Genomic DNA, 26,483 nt, shown 5'->3' on the forward strand with positions numbered 1-26,483 from the left:
GGAAACTCACTCCACTGAACACATCCATTAGCCCACATGTTTAATTCCCTTTGTTAGGCGCAAAGATTTGTGTCAAAACTATTTCTAAATTCAGCTCTAATCTCCAGCAAAGGAATAAATGAACAATAATAACAAAAAACTGAGTTATCTCCAAACACACGTCCTGTTCTTATGCTGATGCAGACGTCTCCAAAACCCCACAGCTGGACACATCTACACTTGTGTTTATTAAAGCAAATATAAATCTGCATATAATGAATAATACTGCTAATAATAATCACATTATACAGATGCAGATCGTCATCAATAAACTGGTAAAGCCCCCCGAGGTGAAGAAGGCATGGAGGCAGTGCTGTTTATATTAATGAAGAAAATCATCATTTCTGGATCATTTTAATCCTTTAATTGTTTTCATTTGTTAATATATTTGTGTGTTGCTGATCATCCTGTGTGTATTCAGCAGTGTGTAAGTGTTTGGACCAGCATAGGTGCATAACTACTGCATCTTCTGGACTTTAGAGCAGCTTTTAATAGCGTATGTGTCGAGCTAGTGTTCCTATACTGATGAACTTCCGGTGGCCTGTTATTGTGAATTTTTTTCCATTTTATACGGTTCCTTTTACAGCATCGATGTTGTAATGTAATAAAAATACAGTCAGTTAAATAAACTTTGGTGTTCATTTAGTTGCTCAAGCGTAAAACGAGACAAAAAGCCGTGTACTCGCACACACCCGTCAGAATCAGCAGGCTAGTGTAGAAGCTCCATTGAATATACTGGGGTAAAATAAATGCTCATGTTATAAAGACATGGCGGGGGAAATGTAATGTAATGCAGTGCTTCTTGCACAATCTGAGACCCACTTTATATCAGACATCACTCAGCCAGTGGAGATCGCTGATTTGTAAAGAAAACAGACCTAAAATGCGCCGATTTTTGCATTGGCATACAGTTCACCGGAAGCGCTTAACCTAGCTTACTGACAAATTAAAAGTCCTATTAGCATGCTTCGGCATATACCCTATTGGTCAGTGGTGCTGTTGGTCTATTTCAGTTCCTCAAAATAGCAACGCTCCAACAATGCGCCTTAACACACCTCCTTTATAGACCAGCACACACATGAGTCCACTGAGTGGAGCAAATGAATTCACTATGTAAACAATGTGACGCAAAACATGAAAATTACAGTTGCGCTGGTCTGAAAACAGCAACAAATCATGCCAAGCACGTCTTGCACCTTATTGCGCCGGGTGTATGATAGAGCCCATAATGTTGTTGTTATTTGGGAGTTTTGTGTATAATTCCTATTCGATTAATCATTATCTGCCCATAAAGAGAACAATTTAGCTGCTGAAAGTCTGAAAAAGACTTGAGTATGTAAATGACGCCTGTTTTGATTGGATTAAATCATTAGTGTGGGCGGTCATATGCTAATGAGCTCATTGTTGTGACGTCATAGCTGTGTTGTTTTCTAAGACATGCTGTTTTGGCTGTTTAGTGTGTTGCTTTCTAGACATGTAGAAACCTATTTGATTTGTGCGTGCGTGTGTGTGTGTGTGTGTGTGTGTGTGTGTGGAATTTCAGACTGAACCATTTTAAATGTGTGCATATTCTGTGTGTGTATGAGCATTTGTGTATTTTATGTGTGTGTGTGCATTTTGTGTGTGTGTGCATTTTGTATGTGTGCACTTTCTGTTCGTGTGTTTGTGTGTGTGTGTGTGTGTGTTTTTTCTTTGTGTGTGCGTGTGTGTGTGTGTGTGTGTCTGTGGTTGCGTATGTGTGTGCGTATGTGTTTGCGTATGTGTGTGTATCTGTGTGTTTTCAGACTAAATCATTTCAAATGTGTGCAGTTTTTGTGTCTTTATGTGTGTTTGTGTGAGCATTTTCAGTGTGTGTGTGTGTGTGTGTGTGTGTGTGTGTGTGTGTGTGTGTGTGTATGTGTGTGTGTGTGTGCCTGTGCTTGTGTGTGTGCTAAAAACTGCTGTCAGTAGGACGTCTGGTCTTCATCTCTCTCCACACACACACACACACACACACACACACACACACACACACACAGCTCTCTGTGGCTGATAAACAGCATCAGTCTTTAAGGTCTCTGTTAACGAATAACCTCTAATTAACTGCGAGCCTGCAGGAACTCCAGCAGAACCAGTTTCCCACAAATGAACATCCCATAATCCTTCACTATGAAACACCATCGAGGACAAAAGCAGATGCTCAGCAGAATGTCCAGGCTGACTGTCACAGAAAACAGCATAGTGATAATTAATATTAGGGCACCGGTGTTCATTTGGTTTCTTTGGCTTAGTCACTTTATTAATCAGGGGTCGCCACAGCGGAATGCACCGCCAACTTATCCAGCATATGTTTTAGGCAGTGGATGCCCTTCCAGCTGCAACCCATCACTGGGAAACACCCATACACACTTATTCATACACATATAATTCCACTATAGTGCATGTGTTTAGATTTTGGGGGAAACCAGAGCACCCGGAGGAAACCCATGCCAACTGACCCAGCCGAGGCTCAAACCAGCGATCTTCTTGCTGTGAGGCGATCGTGCTACCCACCAAAAATGAAAGTTTAATGGACTTCAGCACAATATCAAGCTCAGAAATCAATCTCATCCAGCACTGCTGTTGTTTTCCAATATAAGAGCGTATTAAACACACACTGTTATCCACATCCAGACGACACACACACACACACACACACACTCGCTCTCCTCGGCTTTCCCTGATATTTGCAGGGATGCGCAGCGAGACAAAGGCGTCTTCATGGGATTAAGCAGAATTACAGCAGAGACTCAGATTGTGTCCCTAAAACAAAACCAGACTCACACGAGTGCCAGATCCGCGGTCCTGCTGGATGTGTGTGTGTGTGTGTGTGTGTGTGTGTGTGTGTGTGTGTGTGTGTGTGTATTATCCTGGGAATTTGGGAGCCCACAATTAAGCATATGGGCATTAAGATAATTGTCAGTTGTGTTGGCGAACGTGATGGCAGACAGATGGATCAGACTCGCCGCACGGCATCATGGGACATTACTTTGGATTTTACCTGCCTGAATAAATTCACAGGGTTTTTCGGTAGAGAGAACGAGAGAGAGAGAGAGAGAGAGAGAGAGAGAGAGAGAGACTATATAAATGGATCATAGAATGTTGATTGTTAAAAATATATGACATATTGATATGTGGATATGTTAAATATTATTATTATTATTGGTTGTTTTTGTTATTACAATTTATTATTATTACTATGATTCTTATTATTATTTAATTATTATTTATTATTATTGTTATTATTATTATTATTATTATTTATTGTTATTTTAATTTATTATTCTTACTATTATTATTATTATTATTATGATTATTACTATTATTATTATTATTATTATTCTTATTATTATTGGTTGTTTTTGTTATTACAATTTATTATTATTACTATGATTCTTATTATTATTTAATTATTATTTATTATTGTTATTATTATTATTATTATTATTATTTATTGTTATTTTAATTTATTATTCTTACTATTATTATTATTATTATTATTATGATTATTACTATTATTATTATTATTATTATTATTGGTTGTTTTTGTTATTATAATTTATTATTATTACTATGATTATTATTATTATTTAATTATTATTTATTATTATTGTTATAGTTTGCTATTATTTATTATTTTTATTATTATTATTATTATTTATTGTTATTTTAATTTATTATTATTATTATTATTTATTGTTATTATTATTAATATGTATTGTTGTTGTTGTTTTCTAAAATGCTGATTGCTAAAAATACAGTTTATTATTATTATTATTATTATTATGAAAATAATTAATATAATAAGAAGAAGAAGAAGAAGAAGAAGAATTAAAAATTACATGAACTGTGTCTATTTGAGTTGTATTTAATAATTTTTTCTCACTTTCATTTATTTAAAATTATTCATTAATATATTTTTTTATTATTATTTATTAATTAACTTTTTCTTTCCATTTTTGTCCATGTTTTGCCTTCTTTAAAGTCTTGACTCTTGTAACTAAATATAAATAATAAGACAATATTGTACATGTTCTGAAAATGTTTTGTGGAAAATAGACAGAAAATGTGCAGGAGATATATGCTATGCTGCATTCGTCAGAAACAGTACTGTAGTGGAAAAATGTGCTCGATCTCAACAAACATCTTCATTCATTTTTTTCAGCTTAGTCCCTTTATTCATCAGGGGTCGCCACAGCGGAATGAACCGCCAACTATTCCAGCATATGTTTTACGCAGCGAATGTCCTTCCAGCTGCAACCCAGTACTGGGAAACATCCATACACACTCATTTACACACACACTCATACACTACGGCCAATTTAGCTTACCCAGTTCACCTGTACCACATGTGTTTGAACTGTGGGGGAAACCGGAGCACCAAGAGGAAACCCACGTTAACACGGGGAGAACATGCAAACTCCACACAGAAATGACAACTGACCCAGCCGGGACTCAAACCAGCGACCTTGTTGTTTTCACACTTTTGAAATGATTTGCTCTGACTATGTATGTTATTGTAGTAAGGGTTGGTTTTGTCTCGGTCAACACATCTGCACTTTCTCACTGGACCTGCTGTTCTTCCCTTGTAAGACGCCCCTTTGTGTCGGTGTGTCTCCTCTGCACCACTCGAACCTGTGTATTTCTATAATCTATATTTTAACAGTGGTTACAGTCTTATGATAGTATAGTGATTTACATAATAAAAGTCCCTCTATATGCATCAGAAAAGTGCGAGCAGTGTGTGTGTGTGTGTGTGGTGAAGGTGAATGGCGCCCTCTGATGGTCATTAACATCATAGACTGAATGCATTCACATGCGTGTTTTTTCTAAGTATTTCTCTCTTTCTCTCTATGTGTGTGTGTGTGTGTGTGCGCGTGCGTGTGCGTAGGTTGGCCATCGTGAGGAGGCTCTGAGAAGCGGACACTCCATCGTGTCCAATCAGGTTCCTGGATCACAACTCTCTGTGCAGGCGGCAACTTCCCCTGATCTCAGCCAGAGTGACCCGTACAGAGGTGACACACACATACACAGAGAGACACACACACTATACACATGTATGCACACACACACACACACACACACACACACACACACACACACACACACACACACACACACACACACACACACACACACACTATACATATGTTTACACACATTATACACATGTACACACACATATATGTTCATACTGTATATACACATGTATACACACACACACACACACACACACATACACGCTCATACTGTATATACACATACACATGTATACACACACACATACACAGTGTAAACTCTCTCACACACATATATTCTCACTATACATGTATACACACACACACAGAAACACACACACACAAACACACACTTATATACACAAACACACACATTCAAACACACACTCCATTACACTAACATAAAACACACTCATACGCGCACACAAAAAGAAACATACACACTCATATACACACACACACACACCCAAACACACACATTCACACACACACACACACATAAATACACACAACCATACACACAAACATTTACCTACACACGGAAACATGCACACAAACACAAAGACACACACACACACAGAAACACACACACACTTAAATACACAAACACACACACACACACACACACACTCAGACACACACTCCATTGCACTAACATAAAACACACACAAACAGAAACATACACACTCATATACTCACACCCAGACACACACACACACACACACACACACACACACACACACATAAATCCACACAATCATATACACAAACACATGCACTCAAACATTTACATACATGCAGAGATATGCAGACAAACACAAACACTCATACACACACACACACACACACACACACACACACACATATATATATATATATATATATACATGCATATACACTAACACAAAACATACAATCATACAAAGACAAAAACACACACACACACGCATATACACATACACAAACACACATTCATACACAGACAGCATCACATAAATGCACACAATCATACACACAAGCATTTACAAACACAAAGACACACACACACACACACACACACAAACACTCATACACACACAGAGCGAGAGAGAGAGAAACACACACACACACACACGTATATACACTAAAACACACAGACACACACACTCAGACACACATTTACACTAACATAAAACACACTCATACTTGCACACAAACAGAAACGTGCACACTCATATACACACACCCAAACCCACATTCATACATACACACACACACTCACATAAATGCACACAATCATACACACAAACACATACACACTAACATTTACGTACACGCAGGAACATGCACACAAACACAAAGACACATACACACACACACACACACACACATATATACATGCATACATATATACACATATACACTAACACAAAACAAACACACAAACACACTCATATACAGACACCCAAACAGACACTCATATACACACTCACTCACACACACACACACACGCTCATATACACGCACATAAACGCACACAAACTCACACACAATCATGTACGCACACCAAAACACAAACATACTCACACACGTTCATGTTACCAAGAGAAGGCCGTCTCTCTATACTGGCCAAGAGGGGAGCAAGGTTACACACGCATGCACATAAACACACACTCACACACAGACACACACACACTCAGGCTGGCATCATCGGAGCGGGCACTCTGCCAGTCTCCCTCCCGTCTCCATCTGCCGCCATTTTAGAGCATCTTCACAACACAGATTCACACGCTCACACACAACATGGACACACACACACACACACACACACACACACACCACTGCATGATTAAACACATTTTAAACACCATCACCAATGCTGCTTATATAAATCTGACATCTCTACGAGGAATTTTGCACAGTAAATGTGGTGATGTGTATATGTTTCACATTGTTAATAATCATACATGTGTCTTCGTCATCCTCGTCCTCATATCTGACTGATTTCTGAAGGATCGTGCGGCTGAAACCGGAGTGATGATGCTGAAAAATATACAATATTCACCATGATGATGATTTCCCTTTAATAAATGCAGCATTAGTGAGCAGAAGACACTTTCATACATATTTTAAAGCATTATTGATTCATTTATTATATTTGTTTATGTAGTTTTTTCATTTGTAAGGCATTTTAAGTTTTATATATATATTATTTTTTATTGATTAGACTCTTTTGTGACGCTGATTTAGTTAAAAATAATTCATTCGTTTTCTTTTTGGCTTAGTCCCTTTATTAATCTAGGGTCGCCACTCTTATCCAGCATGTGTTTTATGCAGTGGATGCCCTTCCAGCTGCCACGCAGTGCTGGGAAACACCCAAACACACTCTCATTACGGCCAATTTACTTAATCAATTCCCCTATAGCGCATGTGTTTGGACTGTGGGGGAAAACGGAGCACCCGGAGGAAACCCACGCCAACACGGGGAGAACATGCAAACTCCACACAGAAATGCCAACTGCCCCTCCTGGGACTCAAACCAGCGAGTGAGGCCAGAGTGCTACCCACTGAGCCACCATGCTGTCCAAAATAGAATGATTTTTTTTAGTTAACATGGATTTTATCATTTTTAATTAGTGTTTTTATTTTTGTTTGTTTGTTTGTTTTTTTATTTATTTTATTTTATTTTTTACTTGTTTTAATATATATTTATTTTTTCTATATATTTTCTATTAATATTTTCCAAAGGTTTAATTGTTTAGGGAAGTAGTTTATTAGAATGTCTATAGACAATATATTTTATAAATAATTAGAGTAATTATTTATAATAATTTAATATTTTCTGTCTTGACTCTTTTTGTCAGTTTTGTAGATTATTTACTTAAACTTTTTTTTTTCAAATTTAATGCATTTTCACCATAATATTTATTTCTTTGTTTATTTATTTTAGTTTATATTTTAATTAATTTTTTTAATTTAACAATGCATTTGAATATTTTTACTGTATTATTTATTTATTTATTTATAAAAAAATTTATTTTAATTTACTTTTTAAAATTTAACAATGCAATTAAAGGTTTTTTACTTTAAAAAAAAATAAATAAGTTAATAACTATTATAGTGAAAAATCTTTAAATGCATTGTAAAAAATAAAATTTTAATTAAAAATAAATTATTATATATTACAGTCAAATATAATTTTTTTATTTACGTTTTCAAGTTTAACAATGCATTTTAAGAACAAGAACTTTTTTGACTATAATATTTATTTATTTATTTTTAGTTTTATTTACTGTTTTAAATTTAACTATGTTTTTAAAGATTTTTTATTATATTATTTCTTTCTTGATTTATTTCTTTAAGTTCATATTTTTAATTACTTTTTTAAATTTAACAATGTACTTTTATATTATTTCTTTATTTATTTGTTTTAGTTTAAATTTTTATTTACTTTTTCAAATTTAACAGTGCGTTTTAAGATTTGTTTACTGTCTTATTTATTTATTTATTTTTATTTACTTATTTAAATTTAGCAATGCATTTTAAAAATTACCATAATATTTATTTAAAATATTATTTATCAAATGTAAAAATGCATTTTAAGATTTTTTACTACAATATTTATTTATTTTATTTTTATTTACTTTTTTCATTTAATGATGCATTTTAAACTTGAATTGTTTTTGTTTGACTCTATTAAAATAAATATTTTATTGTATTTTATTTTTCATTTAGATGTTCCAAAGTGTAAAAATGTGTTTAATACGCACATTTTTGTGATTGTGTGTGTGTTTCTGCATGTCAGACAGTGTGTTAATCCTGCATCTGCTAGTCACACACACTCGCGCACACACACACACAAACACACACACACACACACTAATGTGAGAACAATAATGAGTGTGTGAAACCATGCGCTGTTTTTCAGATATGAATATGTAAAAGGAAATTGTATTTGACCCAGGAAGTGATGCGTAAAAACCGCAGGCTCTCCATCGAGCTGTTGGCAAAGGCTTGAGTCTGTGTTAAACTCTGCCAAACAGTTAATGAGGTGCTGAATGCTGTAAAATATGAAGAAGAAGATGATAAATAACAGCTCTTCAGATCACACACATCATTATTTATGAACGCCGTCCAGAAGGATTTCATCATCACACACTTTTCGTCCCACTGGAGCTCTTTTACTCATTTACCACGTTAATAATCAGTAGGAAAACTAGTGTTATTGCTGCTTTACCTGACAGAAGTCTTGTCGTTGACGCCAGTTGTAAGAGCATCAAATAATAACTTGACTTCTAGTTGATCATTTAAAGTGTCAGAAGGTGGATTTCTCTGCTGGATCATCTGTTGATCTGCATCCCAATCATCACCAATACTGCAGCATGGAGCCAATATTCTCATAGAAATCAGTCAAGTTTGGTGAAGGAGAAATCATGGTTTGGGGGTCATTCAGTATGGGGGCGTGCGAGAGATCTGCAACATCAACAGCCTGAGATATCAAGACATCTGTGCTGCCCATTACATTACAAACCACAGGAGAGGGACAATTCTCCAGCAGGATAGCACTCCTTCTCATACTTCAGCCTCCACATCAAAGCTCCTGAAAGCAAAGATCAAGGTGCTCCAGGACTGGCCAGCCCAGTCACCAGTCATCAACATTATTGAGCTGATGATGGAGGAGGCGTTGAAGATGAACACAAAGACTCTTGATGAGCTCTGGGAGTCCTGCTGAAGGCTTTCTTCACCATTCCAGATGACTTTATTAATCAGTGATGTGAGTCATGTCAGAGATGTATGGATGCAGTCCTCCAAGCTCATGATGGAGTCAGACACAATATTCATTCTGTCTCCACTGCAGCAGGACTTTATATTCTATACTGGACATTATTTCTGTTCAGTGATGACACTTTAGTCTAAGCAGAGTCAGAGCTTACTGTCCTCATCAAATCAGTCAACATCAAGACATGATCAGATTTCATTGAGCTCAAATAAGCAAAATCAAGAAGCCTTTGCCTTTCATAGAGACACCTCTGACACCAAATCATCAACTAGAAGTCAAGTTAATATTTGTTCTTCCTAAAACTTGAATAGGCACAAGATTTTTGTCAGGTGTATATTTCTTAAATTTGATATAGTAATGCACTTTGTCATTTATAAAAACAATTCAACCTTAACAATTTGTAACTGGATTTGAGATGGTGATGAAATAAATATAACTAAAAAAAAAAATTTAATTTTACAAATAAAAAATTTAATAAAAAAATAAGTAAATAATAAAATTAAAATAAAACATGAAATAAAAAAATAAAAATAAAATAAACAATAAAATAAATAATAAAATAAAATATAAATAAAATAAATAATAAAAATAAAATAAAAAATAATAAAAAGTTAAATAACGAAAAGTTAATAAAAAATAAAAATACAATAAATAATAAAAATAAAATTAATAATATAAAATAAAATAAAATAAAAAATAAATAATAAAAATTAAATGTATACAAAAATAATAAAATATGTATGCTGTATTTATTAATATTTTACTCATATTACCCGCAGTAATAATCAGAGAAACTATAGTCTAAATTCTAGGAACACAATGTCATTGCAGTTACAAATAAAATAAATAAAGTCCAAACACATGCGCTACAGATGAATTGATGAACTAAATTGGCCGTAGTGTGAGTGTGTGTGTGAATGAGTGTGTATGGGTGTTTCCCAGTACTGGGTTGCAGCTGGAAGGGCATCGGCTGTGTAAAACATATGCTGGAATAGTTGGCGGCTCATTCCTCTGTGACGACCTCTGATCAATAAAGGGACTAAGCCGAAATCACAATGAATGAGGTTAATAAAGATTTCACAGGGGATGTGGCTAATAATTACACTCGCAGCCTTATAATAATAATCTTCATCACACAGTCGCTGATTTTTGGACTCTAAAACAAACTGAAGTGTCATAATCAGTGATGTCTTTCCTCATACCGTGTGTGTTTTCAGCTCTGTCGGCGGGTCTGCAGGGTCAAAGCACGTCGTCTGTGAGCTCCGACATTAAATCTGAAGATGAAGGAGACGAAAACCTGCAGGACAGCAAATCCCTGGACAAGAAGGACGACCTGGACAGCAAAGACCTCAAAGGTTTAGAGAGGTAATAACTCACATGATATATGAGCAATATCACACGAGTAGCAGTGCGATATGGCTGTATATCAGTACTAGTGGGAGGCGTGCGTTGGCATGAGGCTGCAGGCCGAGTGTCTTAGTGCCCCCACCAGTGCCGATATATAGCCATATCACACTGCTACTCGTGTGATATTGCGTTTATACAACAGTTTGACGGCGTAATTGTGTATATAAAAACAAAATCAAACATGGAGAGCTTTAAAAAACCTTTTGTATGAGGAACTACTTTCTTCCGCGTTGGATTCAAATCATAAGCTGACAGGTAAACAGCTGAGCGAGCATCTTTTAAACTTTAGATGTGTAGTGTCTGCTTTCTGCTGGCTGTATGTGGGCGGAGTAATACACAAATGGTAAAGAGGCTGTACGGGTGCTGATATTACTTAATATATCAGCCAATCAGATTCGAGAACCAGACAGAACTGTTGTATAAACTGTTGTATAAAGATATATATATATATATATATATATATATATATATATATAGAGAGAGAGAGAGAGAGAGAGAGAGAGAGAGAGAGTATTATGTGTTCAGCCTGTCTGTGAGCTTATAATGTGTTTACATTGTCTTATAAACACACACACACACATATATACATACACACTCACACACATACATACATACATACTCTCACAAACAAAACACACATACACACACTCACATACTCTCTCACACAAAACACACACACATGCACAAACAAATGCACACATACACAAATACACATATGCACACTCACACACACACACCCCACCCACACTCTCTTTTTTACACCCCCCCACACACTCACACTCACAAACACACAAAAAATACCCTCAAACACACACATTCACACACACATACACAAATATATACACAAACACACACACACAAATTCACTCACACATACAAACATACACAAATATGTACACAAACACACACATACAAAACCACTCACATATAGATACACACACTTACACATGTATACACAAACACACACACATACCCTCTCACACAAAAACCACACACACTTACTCACACACAAAACATACACATACACAAACAAATGCACACACATTCACACAAACACATACACACACACAAACTCTTTCTCACACAACAAACACACACACTTACACAAAACACACACGTACGCAAACAAATGCACACACATTCACACGAACACACACACATACACAAACTCTTTCTCACACAAAACAAACACACACACACATACACACAACTCTGTCTCACACATAAAACGCACACACTTACTTACACAAAACACACACACACATACACAAACAAATGCATACACATTCACACAAATACACACACATACACAAACTCTTTCTCACACAAAAATACACACTCACACAAAACGCACACACATACACAAACAAATGCATACACATTCACACAAATACACACACATACACAAACTCTTTCTCACACAAAAAACACACACTTACTCACACAAAACACACACACACATACACAAAAAAATGCATACACATTCACACAAATACACACACATACACAAACTCTTTCTCACACAAAAAAACACACACTTACTCACACAAAACACACACACACATACACAAACAAATGCACACACATTCACACAAATACACACACATACACACACATACACAAACAAATGCACACACATTCACACAAACACACACACACACAAACTCTTTCTCACACATAAAACAAACACACACACACACATACACACAACTCTGTCTCACACATAAAACGCACACACTTACTTACACAAAACACACACACATACACAAACAAATGCATACACATTCACACAAAGACACACACATACACACACATACACAAACTCTTTCTCACACAAAAATACACACACTCACACAAAACGCACACACATACACAAACAAATGCATACACATTCACACAAACACACACATACACGCACATACACAAACTCTTTCTCACACAAAAAACACACACTTACTCACACAAAACACACACACACATACACAAACAAATGCATACACATTCACACAAATACACACACATACACAAACACACACATACATAAACAAATACACACACAAACACTCACGCGAACACACACAAACGTCCACAAACACACTGACAAACATACACACACACATACAAACTCTCAATTTCACACACACACATACACAAATATATACACAAACACATACACACAAACCCACTCACACATTCTGTACATACACACACACACATACTCTCTCACACAAAAAAACACACCCACTTTCTCACACTCAAACATACACACACACACACACATTCACACACAAATGCACACATACACATGCACAAAAACAAACATGCAAACACACACACAAACAACTACACGCACATGCACACACACAAACACACACAAATCCATTTACACCTACAAACACACACACTCTCTCTCTATCTCTCATACACACCAAACAAACACACACACACACACACACACACACACATTGTCTCTCAAACTCTCTCTCTCACACACACTCTCTCTCTCTCTCTCTCTGTCCTTCAGTGCTAATGATGACGAGGACCTGACGCCGGAGCAGAAGCTGGAGCGGGAGAAGGAGCGCCGCATGGCCAATAATGCGCGCGAGCGTCTGCGTGTGCGCGACATCAACGAGGCCTTCAAGGAGCTGGGCCGCATGTGTCAGCTGCACCTCAAGAGCGACAAGCCGCAGACCAAACTGCTGATCCTGCATCAGGCTGTCGCCGTGATACTCAGCCTGGAGCAGCAGGTCCGAGGTCAGTCACACACACCCACACACATATAGCATTATATAATAACAAATATGGCGAACACTATTTGTTTATGAGTGGAGCCTTTAGAATGAAATTAGCTGTGTAATGCTGTAATGGCACTTTTTCTCCATGTGAGGGCGCTGTATGAGCTACAGATTAATATAAGAGCTCAGTCCTGCTGTGTGTTCAGTGAATCAGCACTGTGTGTGTGTGTGTGTGTTTCTCCTGCAGAGCGCAATCTGAACCCGAAGGCGGCGTGTCTGAAGCGGCGGGAGGAGGAGAAGGTGTCGTCAGACGGTGCTCCGCTCTCATTGGCCGCCGCTCACCATGCAATGGGCGAGGCGTCCAATCCCATGGGACAAATGTAAAGAGCCACACCCCCGTAAATGGTCAGAAGATTTCACTCTACACTGATCTGCTGTTCTACATGTCCCATGATACGGTTCACTACTAACAATCACTCGTTTGGGCACAACCGACTCAAGTGATGCACAATTCCTTCATTGGGCTCATGCCACACTGTTTACCTCATTCAACAACACTGGGAAAATTGGTAACTTGAATCAACTAACTGATTTAATCCCTGAACTTTAGCTGGCTTTTTGCCCCCCCCCCCCCCCCTTTGTGGCTCCACCCACATTTCCACCTAAAACCCCGCCCACATGAACTGTATTTTTTTCGTCATTAGAAAGTGTGCCTACTGATGTGGCTCCACCCATGGCTCCGCCCACAATTCCACTAATTGTTCCGCCTACATGAACTGTATGGCTTATGTAATCATGTCCACTGCTTTGGCCCGCCCACACATCAAAATATATCTTCCCCCAAATGAACTGTATGGCTTTATGTAATTAGAAAACAATCAAGAACTCCGCCCACATGAACTTTATGGTGTTTTGTATTTAGGTGTGTCCACCAATGTGGTCCCACACATCACTCCACCCATATTTCCACCTATAGCTCCGCCCACATTTCCACCTAAAACCCCGCCCACATGAACTGTATTTTTTTTGTCATTAGAAAGTGTACCCACCGATGTGGCTCCACCCATGGCTCCACCCACAATTCCACTAATTGCTCCGCCTACAAGAACTGTATGGCTTATGTAATCATGTCCACTGATTTGGCTCCACCCATGACTCCGCCCACACCTTAAAATATAGCTTCTCCCAAATGAACTGTATGGCTTTATGTAATTAGAAAAGGTTTTATGTAATAGGTGTGTTCGCCAATGTGGTCCCACACATGACTCCACCCAAACTTCTACTTACAGCCCTGCCCACATTTCCACCTAAAACCCCGCCCATATGAACTGTATTTTTTTCGTCATTAGAAAGTGTGCCCACTGATGTGGCTCCACCCATGGCTCCGCCCACAATTCCACTAATTGTTTCCCCTACATGAACTGTATGGCTTATGTAATCATGTCCACTGCTTTGGCTCCGCCCACACATCAAAATATATCTTCCCCCAAATGAACTGTATGGCTTTATGTAATTAGAAAACAATCAAGAACTCCGCCCACATTAACTTTATGGTTTTATGTATTTAGGTGTGTCCACCAATGTGGTCCCACACATGACTCCACCCAAACGTCCACCTATATCTCCGCCCACATTTCAACCTAAAACCCCTCCCACATGAACTGTATTTTTTTTGTCATTAGAAAGTGTGCCCACTGATGTGGCTTTACCTATGGCTCCGCCCACAATTCCACTAATTGCTCCGCCTACATGAACTGTATGGCTTATGTAATCATGTCCACTGATTTGGCTCCACCCATGACTCTGCCCACACCGTAAAAACAATAAAGAACTCTGCCCACATAAACTTTATGGTTTTATGTAATTAGAAGGTGTGTCCGCCAATGTGGTCCCACACATGACTCCACCCAAATGATGAGGCGACAACCACGACTCCACCCACATTTCCACAATAGTTCTGCCCCATGTGAACTATATTTGAATACAATTAGAGAATGTGTCTACTGATGTGTTCACACTCATGACTTCCACCTAAAACTCCGCCCACATGAACTGTATGCTTTTATGTAATTAGAAAGGGTGTCCACCAATGTGTCCACACCCATGACTCCGCCCACACTTCCACCTATAACTCAGCCCACATGAACTGTATGTCTTTATGTAATTAGAAAGTGTCCACTGTGACCACACCCATGACTCCACCCACCCTTCCACCTACAGCTCCGCCCCACGTCAACTATTGTTGTACATATTTAGAGAGTGTCCACTAATGTGGCCACACCCATGACTCTGCCCACACTTCACCTATAACTTCGCCCACATAAGCTGTATGTCTTTATGTAATTAGAAAGTGTGTCCACAGATGTGGCCGCACCCATGACTCCACCCACTTTTTCATCAGCCTACAGCTCCGCCCCATGTCAATCGCATGGCTTTATGTCAATAGAAGGTGGGACCACATAAAGTAGCCCCACCCACATTGCCACAGTGGCTCCGCCCACATTTCCACCTGCCTTTTACACATTATTCTGCATTGTATAATACAAGTTAGTTTTGCATAAATTTAAATATTAAACCACATTCCTGATTTACCATTTTTCCCAGTGTACAACATCAACAAACTAAAAGTGTGGCATCAAAAACAAAAACAAAACAAGAATCTTATAACAATGGGTGCATTTTAACAACAGATTGGCCGTAAGTGTTGGTTCTAACATGTGTACATATAGATATTGATCTCGTACTAATATGCTACATATTCTAAATTCTCTAAATAAGCAGTTATATTAAATTATTATGCAATTTAGAGCATGTACACAATATCACTGACCATTTCATTCACATGTGCTGTTGATGATGATGTTGATGAGGATCATTCTTCATGCTGTCTAATTGAATTGTTAGTGGTTTGTTTATTGCTGGTTTGATGTGAAATCTGAAAAGTGCAATGTTCACGTTGCATTATTTATGGGTGTGAACAGAAACATGCAGTTCCAAAGGTGGATGTTCTGGCTGTAAACGCCGGTAATGCGCAGCTAATGAGTTTACAACTTATAATTACGGTGGAATTGAAGGTGTGAATGAAGCTCGGTTCATTCATCCTCATATTCATTTGCATGTTTAATGATGGAGGGTAAAAAAGCACACTCTGTGATGTTTTTAAGGATCCCACATGAGAGGTGTTTTCATATTAGCATCAGTCTTGTCAGTGTCAGATTATACAATCACACAAAATATGAACAATTCAACAGGTTCAGCGTGTTTTTCACACCAAAATCAGTTATTTTTTGTCATTTTATTTGTAGAGCGGCATGGTGGCTCAGTGATTAGCACTGTGCTTCTCAGCTTTGTGTGTTTTGCTATAAAATCATGTTAATAAATAAATTATTGATATTTTTACTATTACACAAGAGACAATTTTGAGAAAAAAATGTGCTTAAGCAGCCTGAAAATAAAGACTTATATTTGTTTTATTAAACAAATACTAAATTGAGTAAATATATTTGACTTATTAAAGTGTTTTTTATTTTTAATTGTGCACATTTTATTATAAAATACACTCACCAGCCACTTTATTAGGTACATCCTACTTAGGTTGGACCCCATTTTGCCATGAGAACTGTTTTAATCCTTCGTGGCATAGATTCAACAAGGTACTGGAAATATGAACATTTCCAAAATACCAGTAGATCAGCAGTTTCTGACTGAGTGCACTAACTGGCCACTTTATTAGGTACACCTGTCTAACTGCTCGTTAACACAAGTTTATAACCAGCCAATCACATGGCAGCAACTCAATGCATTTAGGCAAGTAGACATGGTCAAGAGGCATGGTTGTTAGTGACAGACGGGCTGCTCTGAGTATTTCAGAAACTGCTGATCTGCTGGGATTTTTATGCACAACCATCTTTAGAATTTAGAAATGCAGAAGAAAATATCCAGTGAGCGGCAGTTCTGTGGGTGCTAATGCCTTGTTGATGAGGCCAGAGGTCAGAGGAGAATGGCCAGACTGGTTCCAGCTGATAGAAAGGCAACAGTAACTCAAATAAGCACTCGTTACAACCGAGCTCTGCAGAAGAGCATCTCTGAACACACAACACGTCCAACCTTGAGGCGGATGGGCTACAGCAGCAGAAGAGCACACCGGGTGCCGCTCCTGTCAGCTAAGAACAGGAAACTGAGGCTACAATTCACACAGACTCACCAAAACTGGACAATAGAAGATTGGAGAAACGTTGCTGCTCTGATGAGTCTCCATTTCTGCTGACACATTCAGATGCTCGGGTCAGAGTTTATCATCAACAACATGAAAGCATGGATCCATCCTGCCTTGTATCAGCGGTTCAGGCTGGTGGTGGTGGTGTAATGGTGTGGGGGAGATTTTCTTTGGGTCCATTAGTACCAATTGAGCATCAACGCCACAGCCTACCTGAGTATTGCTGCTGACCATGTCCATCCCTTTATGAGCACAGTGTCTCCATCTTCTGATGGCTACTTCCAGCAGGATAACGCACCATGTCATAAAGCTGAATCATCTCAGACTGGTTTCTTGAACATGACGATGAGTTCACTGTACTCAAATGGCCTCCACAGTCACCAGAGCTCAATCCAATAGAGCAGCTTTGGGATGTGGTGGAACGGGAGATTGGCATCATGGATGTGCAGCCGACAAATCAGCAGCAACTGTGTGATGCTATCATGTCAACATGGAGCAAAATCTCTGAGGAATATTTCCAGTAGCTTGTTGAATCTACGCCATGAAGGATTAAAGCAGTTCTGAAGGCAAGCCCGGTACTAGAAAAGTGTACCTAATAAAGTGGCCGGTAAGTGTTTAATATAACAAGTCAGAAACATTGTAAATATAAAACTAATCCAAAAATAGCACTGACACTATTTTAGCAAATAACAGATACTTTCAATTCTTTAAAAGATACTGCATGACTAATATCACACACTGAGAAAAGTGATGCATTGCATTTACTATGTTTTATTAAGGTGAGTGGCTGCAAACAATTGATATGGGCTGAGTTTGATCATTACTGCATTTAATTTGTCTGTATAAATTCGGCCCAGAGCGATACGGTGGCGCAGTAGGTAGTGCTGTCACCTCACAGCAAGAAGGTTGCTAGTTCGAGCGTCGGCTGGGTCAGTTGACGTTTCTGTGTGGAGTTTGCATGTTCTCCCTGCGTTCGTGTGGGTTTCCTCCGGGTGCTCCGGTTTTCCCCACAGTCCAAAGACATGCACAGGTGAATATGGTCCGTAGTGTATGAGTGTGTGTGTGTGTGTGTGTGTGAATGTGTGTGTGTGGATGTTTTCCAGAGATGGGTTGCGGCTGGAAGGCCATTCGCTGCGTAAAAATATGCTGGATAAGTTGGCGGTTCATGCCACTGTGGCGACCCCGGATTGATAAAGGGACTAAGCCGACAAGAAAATGAATGAATGAATGAATGAATGAATGAATGAATGAATGAAATTCAATCCATATAAATGGTTTGCATCCACTTACCTTAAAAAATCTAGAGTACATGCAATGAATCAATATTGTCAGTGTAGGAGAGTTTTGAAGCAGCAGAAGAAAATGCAGCAGGAATAAATTGGTTGTTTTTGTGTTGTTTTTGTCCTGTGCATGAACGTTTCTCTCTCTTTGTCCATTTTTGCAGGTCGAAGCTGCCAGAATTCATCAAAATGATGAGCAATCACTTCCTATGACAGCGTCATTTCTGCCCAAACAATCAACCAGTGGACCCGAGCGCCGCCGTCCTGACTGAAGAACACTGTAAATGAGGGAAAATCAGCAGTAAAGCGGCGCCGTACCTTCCTCCAAGCATTCCCTGTTTTTTACGTATACACACACACACACACATGCACACACACACTCGAGGGTGGATTTCTCCAAACATATCATGGCGTTGGCGTGTGGAGAGCGGATCCTGTAGCTGTGCCTCATGGAAAAAAAAAAAACTGGAAAAAACGCACGCAATAAAGGGACCAGAGTAAGCGCAGAGAGCGTGGAGCGTTTTTCATCAGTCCATCCAGCCCTCCAGACCCCGAAAGATGCAATTTCACCACCAGAAAACTTCAACCGACGTGCCTTTTAGAGCTCATATCATCACCCGACTGGAGGAGTACGGAGCCAGATTCGTCTCAGAAATAATTCACGCAGAAACAACACGAAAAGCACCATGAGTAGCCAAACTCACATGCATGAAACCAAACTCACGTGCACATTATGTTCATATATATTCACAAGAGCGATTCACGTTCACAAATGCATATCCATAAAATATGCTAATTGCGCGCATGCTAATTTATTTGTGTAAACTTGAGTTTAAAAGACACCATATGTGAACATGTTTTTCTCCGTCCGCCATGCTGGATAGAGGATTGAAGGTGCAGTGTGTGGGATTGACACCTAGTGGGTGAGCTAGGTATTGCAGTGTAAATTCAAAATATTAGAGAGGATATTATTTTTTAATAGACGGTGCCTCCCATGACTATACAACACTGACAGGTTGCCAGATTGATGACACCAATAGGAATGAGCCAAAAGCAAACTAAGTATTCAGGTATTATTATTATTATTATTGTTATTATTATTATTATTATTATTATTATTATTATTATTATTATTATTATTGTTGTTGTTGTTGTTGTTGTTGTTGTTGTTATTATTATTATTGTTATTATTATTACTATTAATATTATTATTAATATTAATAACAACAACAATAATAATAATAACTAGAATTGTACATTTCCTAAAGGAAATGTGAATGGGGTTTGCGTGGCAAATCGATGGGGTACAAAATGGTACTAAACTGGGCAATAGCACTGGAAAGGTAAGAAATGGTCAAATTCATGTGTTTATGTGGTTGCTAGGGTAATGTAAATGGTTGCTAGGGTGTGGCAACGCCTTTGTAATAGGTGAAGACAATAGAGATTTGATCAACCTGCATCAAAAGAACCCAAACCCTGTCTTTCTATGATATTCCTATGTGCTAAAATATGGCTTGTTTATGTTGTTATATGGTTGTTAGGGGGCCTAAAGTGGTTGCTAAGGAGTGTCTATAAATTTGCTATGTCACTACTTAATACCGACTTGATAGGCGGAGTAAAATGAGCCCACTCCCAAGCTTCTACGACTCTCTAATCTAGATATCAATGTCAGCCATTTTGTGTCCATGTTAAGTCTATGGGGATTTTGGGGGTTACTTTGTTGCCCCTCATGGGGGCAGTGTACCCCCACCCTCTTTGAAAAATCATAGCACACCTCTCCTCAACAGGCCGGTCGATTTGACACCTCAGTCATCATTCTAGGGCAAAAAATGCGGGCGGAGTTGCGCGCCGAAGGATTGAAAAAGTGAACAGTAATAGTAACACTAGAATTGTACATTTCCTAAAGGAAATGTGAATGGGGTTTGCGTGGCAAATCGATGGGGTACAATGTATTTGTTTTGGTTGCTAGGGTGTTCTGAATGGTTGCTAGGGTGTTCTGAGTGGTCGCTAAGGTGTTGCAAGGCGGTTGCTAAGGTGTCCTAAGTGGTTGCTAGGTGGTTGCTAGGCGGTTGCTAGGGTGTTCTAAGTGGTTGCTAGGTTGTTGCTAAGGTGTTGCTAGGCAGTTGCTAGGGTGTTCTAAGTGGTTGCTAGGTGGTTGCTAAGGTGTTGCTAGGCGGTTGCTAAGGTGTCCTGAGTGGTTGCTAGGTGGTTGCTAAGGTGTTGCTAGGCGGTTGCTAGGGTGTCCTGAGTGGTTGCCAGGCGGTTGCTAAGGTGTTGCTAGGCGGTTGCTAGGGTGTTCTGAGTGGTTGCTAGGTGGTTGCCAGGCGGTTGCTAGGGTGTCCTGAGTGGTTGCTAGGTGGTTGCTAAGGTGTTGCTAGGCGGTTGCTAAGGTGTCCTAAGTGGTTGCTAGGTGGTTGCTAAGGTGTTGCTAGGTGGTTGCTAGGGTATTCTAAGTGGTTGCTAAGGCGTTGCTAGGCGGTTGCTAGGGTGTCCTGAGTGGTTGCTAGGTGGTTGCTAAGGTGTTGCTAGGTGGTTGCTAGGGTGTTCTGAGTGGTTGCTAGGTGGTTGCTAAGGTGTTGCTAGGCGGTTGCTAAGGTGTCCTGAGTGGTTGCTAGGTGGTTGCTAAGGTGTTGCTAGGCGGTTGCTAGGGTGTTCTGAGTGGTTGCTAGGCGGTTGCTAGGCGGTTGCTAGGGTGTCCTGAGTGGTCGCTAGGCCCTTACTAAGGCGTTACTAGGCGGTTGCTAGGTGGTTGCTAGGCGGTTGCTAGGGTAATTTGGGTGGTTGCTAGGCAGTTGCTAGGGTACCCTGGTTGGTTACTAGGCAAGCCTCACATACATGCCTGATGAAATATTTATACTTAGTAAGCATTTCTAGCAAGTTACAGTACATGGCTAGTCAATATTAGCATGTAGCTAGTCACTGCTAGCATGTGTAGCATATAGGAAGTTCCGTTTGCTAGCATGAGTCAAACGAGCCAATCCCCAAGTCTCTACGATGTTCCGATGCTGAGATATAGCTGTTGATGAACGGTTGCTAGGGTACTGTGTTTTGTTGCTATGGGCGAGGTTACAGAGTGAACTTGAATGTGGTTGGCTGTCCAAGTCAAATGAGCCAAACCCCAAGTCAATAGGACACTGCTATGCAAAGATATGCATGTAGGCCAGTTACAATGGCAGTCTATGGGACCAGTTTGGGGGCGTGGCTTGTGAGCTTCATTATCATATTGAGATGCTCATTGGTTGTCTGAGTCAGATGAGCCATCCCCCAAGTCAATAGGACACTGCTAAGCAAAGATATGCATGTAGGCCAGTTATAATGGCAGTCTATGGGACCAGTTTGGGGGCGTGGCTTGTGAGCTTCATTACAATATTGAGATGCTCATTGGTTGTCTGGGTCCAATGAGCCAACCCCTAAGCCTATATGACACTGCAATGCAAAGATATACATCTAGCCCAATTATAATAGAAGTCTATGGGATCAATTTGGGGGCGTGGCTTGTGAGCTTCATTATCATATAGTGATGCTGATTGGTTGCCTGAGTCAAATGAGCCCACCCCCATGTCTCTATGACACTCCTATGTAATGTTATAGATGTGTGACCTTTATAATGGAAGTCAATGGGATGTGCAATGGGACATCCCACCCCATGTTAAGTCAATGGGGCAGTTATTAAGGGTCTTTAAATGGTTTGGGGGGGCGTGGCTTGTGAGCTTCAAAATCATATTGAGATGCTGATTGGTTGCCTCAGCCAAGTAAGGCAACCCCCAAGTCTGTATGACACTGCTATGTAATGTGATTGACATGTGAGTCAAGAAATAAATGGGAGTCAATGGGCCATGTAAAGTCAATGGGGACCCCTTTGGGACGTCCTAGCACCCCAGGGGTACAACTTATACCCCTTTTTGGGGTATGTTCTCATACAGGCTGCAACCCCCTACAGATGTTGCGAATCCCATATTTCTACGAATTTCACACTTGGCGCTATAACGCTTTAAAGGTCGTCCCATTTCGCGGCGCGTTTAGTGCTCTCCTAGAAAAATGAATGGGAGTCAATGGGGCCCATGTTAGTCAATGGGAGTACTTTGGGACGTCCTAGAGCCCCAGGGGTGCAACTTTTACCCCCTTGCGAGGTATGTTCTTACTTAGGCTGCAACCCCCTACAGATGCTGTGAATCCCATATTTCTATGAAATTCACACTCGGCGCTGTGAGTCGTCAAAGTTCGGCTCAATGTTAAGTCTATGGGATTTTTGGGGGGGTTTTTTGGCCCCTGCGGGGCCAAAAAACCCCCCACCCCTTATAAAAGTCATAGCACACCATTCCCGATAAGACCGCACGATTTGACCCCACTTTCAAGGGTCTGGGACGAAAGCTGCGGGACTAGTTACGCGCCGAACTTTGGGCGGAAGTAAGAATAATAACTAGAATTGTACATTTCCTAAAGGAAATGTGAATGGGGTTTGCGTGGCAAATCGATGGGGTACAAAACGGTAATAAACTGGCCAATAGAACAACATGCTAATCGAGTTGCTAGCATGATGCTAACATGATTAGCATGTAGCTAGCATGATGCTAATCGTGTTAGCATCATGCTAGCAACATGCTAATCGACTTGCTAGCATCATGCTAATATGATTAGCATGTAGCTAGCATGATGCTAATCATGTTAGCATCATGCTAACAACATGCTAATCGAGTTGCTAGCATCATGCTAACATAATTAGCATGTAGCTAGCATAATGTTAATCGTGTTAGCATCATGCTAGCAACATGCTAATCGACTTGCTAGCATCATGCTATTATGATTAGCATGTAGCTAGCGTTATGCTAATCGTGTTAGCATGATGCTAGCAACATGCTAATCGAGTTGCTAGCATCATGCTAGCAACAGTGCTAGGGTGCCCTGAGTGGTTGCTAGGTGGTTGCTAAGGCGTTGCTAGGTGGTTGCTAGGGTATTCTAAGTGGTTGCTAAGGCGTTGCTAGGCGGTTGCTAGGGTGTCCTGAGTGGTCGCTAGGCCCTTACTAAGGCGTTACTAGGCGGTTGCTAGGTGGTTGCTAGGCGGTTGCTAGGGTAATTTGGGTGGTTGCTAGGCAGTTGCTAGGGTACCCTGGGTGGTTACTAGGCAAGCCTCACATACATGCCTGATGAAATATTTATACTTAGTGAGCATTTCTAGCAAGTTACAGTACATGGCTAGTCAATATTAGCATGTAGCTAGTCACTGCTAGCATGTGTAGCATATAGGAAGTTCCGTTTGCTAGCATGAGTCAAACGAGCCAATCCCCAAGTCTCTACGATGGTCTGATGCCAAGATATAGCTGTTGATGAATGGTTGCTAGGGTACTCTGTTTTGTTGCTATGGGCGAGGTTACAGAGTGAACTTGAATGTGGTTGGCTGTCCAAGTCAAATGAGCCAACCCCCAAGTCAATAGGACACTGCTAAGCAAAGATATGCATGTGGACCAGTTACAATGGCAGTCTATGGGGCCAGTTTGGGGGCGTGGCTTGTGAGCTTCATTATCATATTGAAAAGCTCATTGGTTGTCTGAGTCCAATGAGCCAACCCCTAAGCCTATATGACACTGCAATGCAAAGATATGCATCTAGCCCTATTATAATAGAAGTCTATGGGACCCATTTGGGGGCGTGGCTTGTGAGCTTCATTATCATAGAGTGATGCTGATTGGTTGCCTGAGTCAAATGAGCCCACCCCCATGTCTCTATGACACTCCTATGTAATGTTATAGATGTGTGACCTTTATAATGGAAGTCAATGGGATCTGCAATGGGACGTCCCACCCCATGTTAAGTCTATGGGGCAGTTATTAAGGGTCTTTAAGTGGTTTGGGGGGGCGTGGCTTGTGAGCTGAAATATCATATTGAGATGCTGATTGGTTGCCTAAGTCAAATAAGACAACCCCCAAGTCAGTATGACACTGCCACGTACTGTGATTGACATATGACATTTATAATGGGAGTCAATGTAATGAATGGGAGTCAATGGGCAATGTAAAGTCAATGGGGAGCACTTTGGGACGTCCTAGAGCCCCAGGGGTGCGACCTATACCCGCTTTCGGGGTATGTTCTCACTTAGGCTGCAACCCCCTACAGATGTTGTGAATCCCATATTTCTATGAAATTCACAATGGACACAGTGATTGGTTAAAGTTCGGCTCCATGTAAAGTCAATGGAGACTTTGGGACGTCCTAGCTCCCCAGGGGTACAACATTTACCGCGTTTCGGGGTGTGGTTTGAAGCCTCCTATAACCCTCTCGAGATGTCGCGAATCCCATGTCTCTACGAATTTCCCTGTTGGCGCTACGGCGATTTCCGGGAATAGTATCTACGAGTGTCTAGAAAATGAATGGGAGTCAATGGGGCCCATGTAAGTCAATGGGGACCACTTTGGGACGTCCTAGAGCCCCAGGGGTGCAACTTATACCCCCTTGCGGGGTATTTTCCCGCTTAGGCTGCAACCCCCTACAGATGCTGTGAATCCCATATTTCTATGAATTTCACACTTGGCGCTATAAACTTTCAAAGTTGGGCGTAATGTTGAGTCAATGCGTTTTGGGGGGTGGTTTTGGGGCCCCTGCGGGGCCCCAAAACCACCCACCCCTTATAAAAGTCATAGCACACCATTCCCGATAAGGCCGCACGATTTGAGCCCACTTTCAAGGGTCTGGGACAAAAGCTGCGGGACTAGTTACGCGCCGAAAAAGTGTACGGAAGAAGAAGAAGAAGAAGAAGACAGAATAATAAACCAGGCACAATAGTAAGAATGGACTTTGCCTATGGCAAACCCCATTAATAATCATAATCATAATCATAATCATAATCATAATAATAATAATGTTATTATATTATTATTATTATTATTATTATTATTATTATTATTATTATTATTATCAAATAAGTTAAGTCAACTCAAACCATTTGAGGAAACCGATTGCAACAACCCATTTAAGTTCAAAAACTAATCTATATGAGTGCTGTGAACTTATCTAAAT

At 39.8% G+C, this 26,483-nt stretch overlaps 1 protein-coding gene across 16 annotated transcripts in view; it reads left to right on the top strand.

The window, feature by feature from the left end:
• tcf4 (transcription factor 4) overlaps nucleotides 1-19,978 on the top strand; it is a 435,077-nt gene extending 415,099 nt beyond the window's left edge. For 8 of the 16 annotated variants that reach the window (XM_087299107.1, XM_087299106.1, XM_087299111.1 and 5 more), the window contains 5 exons: nucleotides 4,949-5,072; nucleotides 11,052-11,199; nucleotides 13,766-13,995; nucleotides 14,224-14,356; nucleotides 19,637-19,978. In XM_087299107.1, the coding sequence (XP_087155233.1) occupies nucleotides 4,949-5,072; nucleotides 11,052-11,199; nucleotides 13,766-13,995; nucleotides 14,224-14,356; nucleotides 19,637-19,685 (684 nt within the window). In that variant the 3' untranslated portion in view covers nucleotides 19,686-19,978. 16 annotated transcript variants of the gene reach the window in all.
• The last annotated feature ends 6,505 nt before the right edge of the window (nucleotides 19,979-26,483 follow it).

The sequence above is a fragment of the Danio rerio genome, chromosome 21 (genome assembly GCF_052040795.2).
Source record: "Danio rerio strain M-AB ecotype USA chromosome 21, GRCz13ab, whole genome shotgun sequence".
NCBI lineage: Eukaryota > Metazoa > Chordata > Actinopteri > Cypriniformes > Danionidae > Danio > Danio rerio.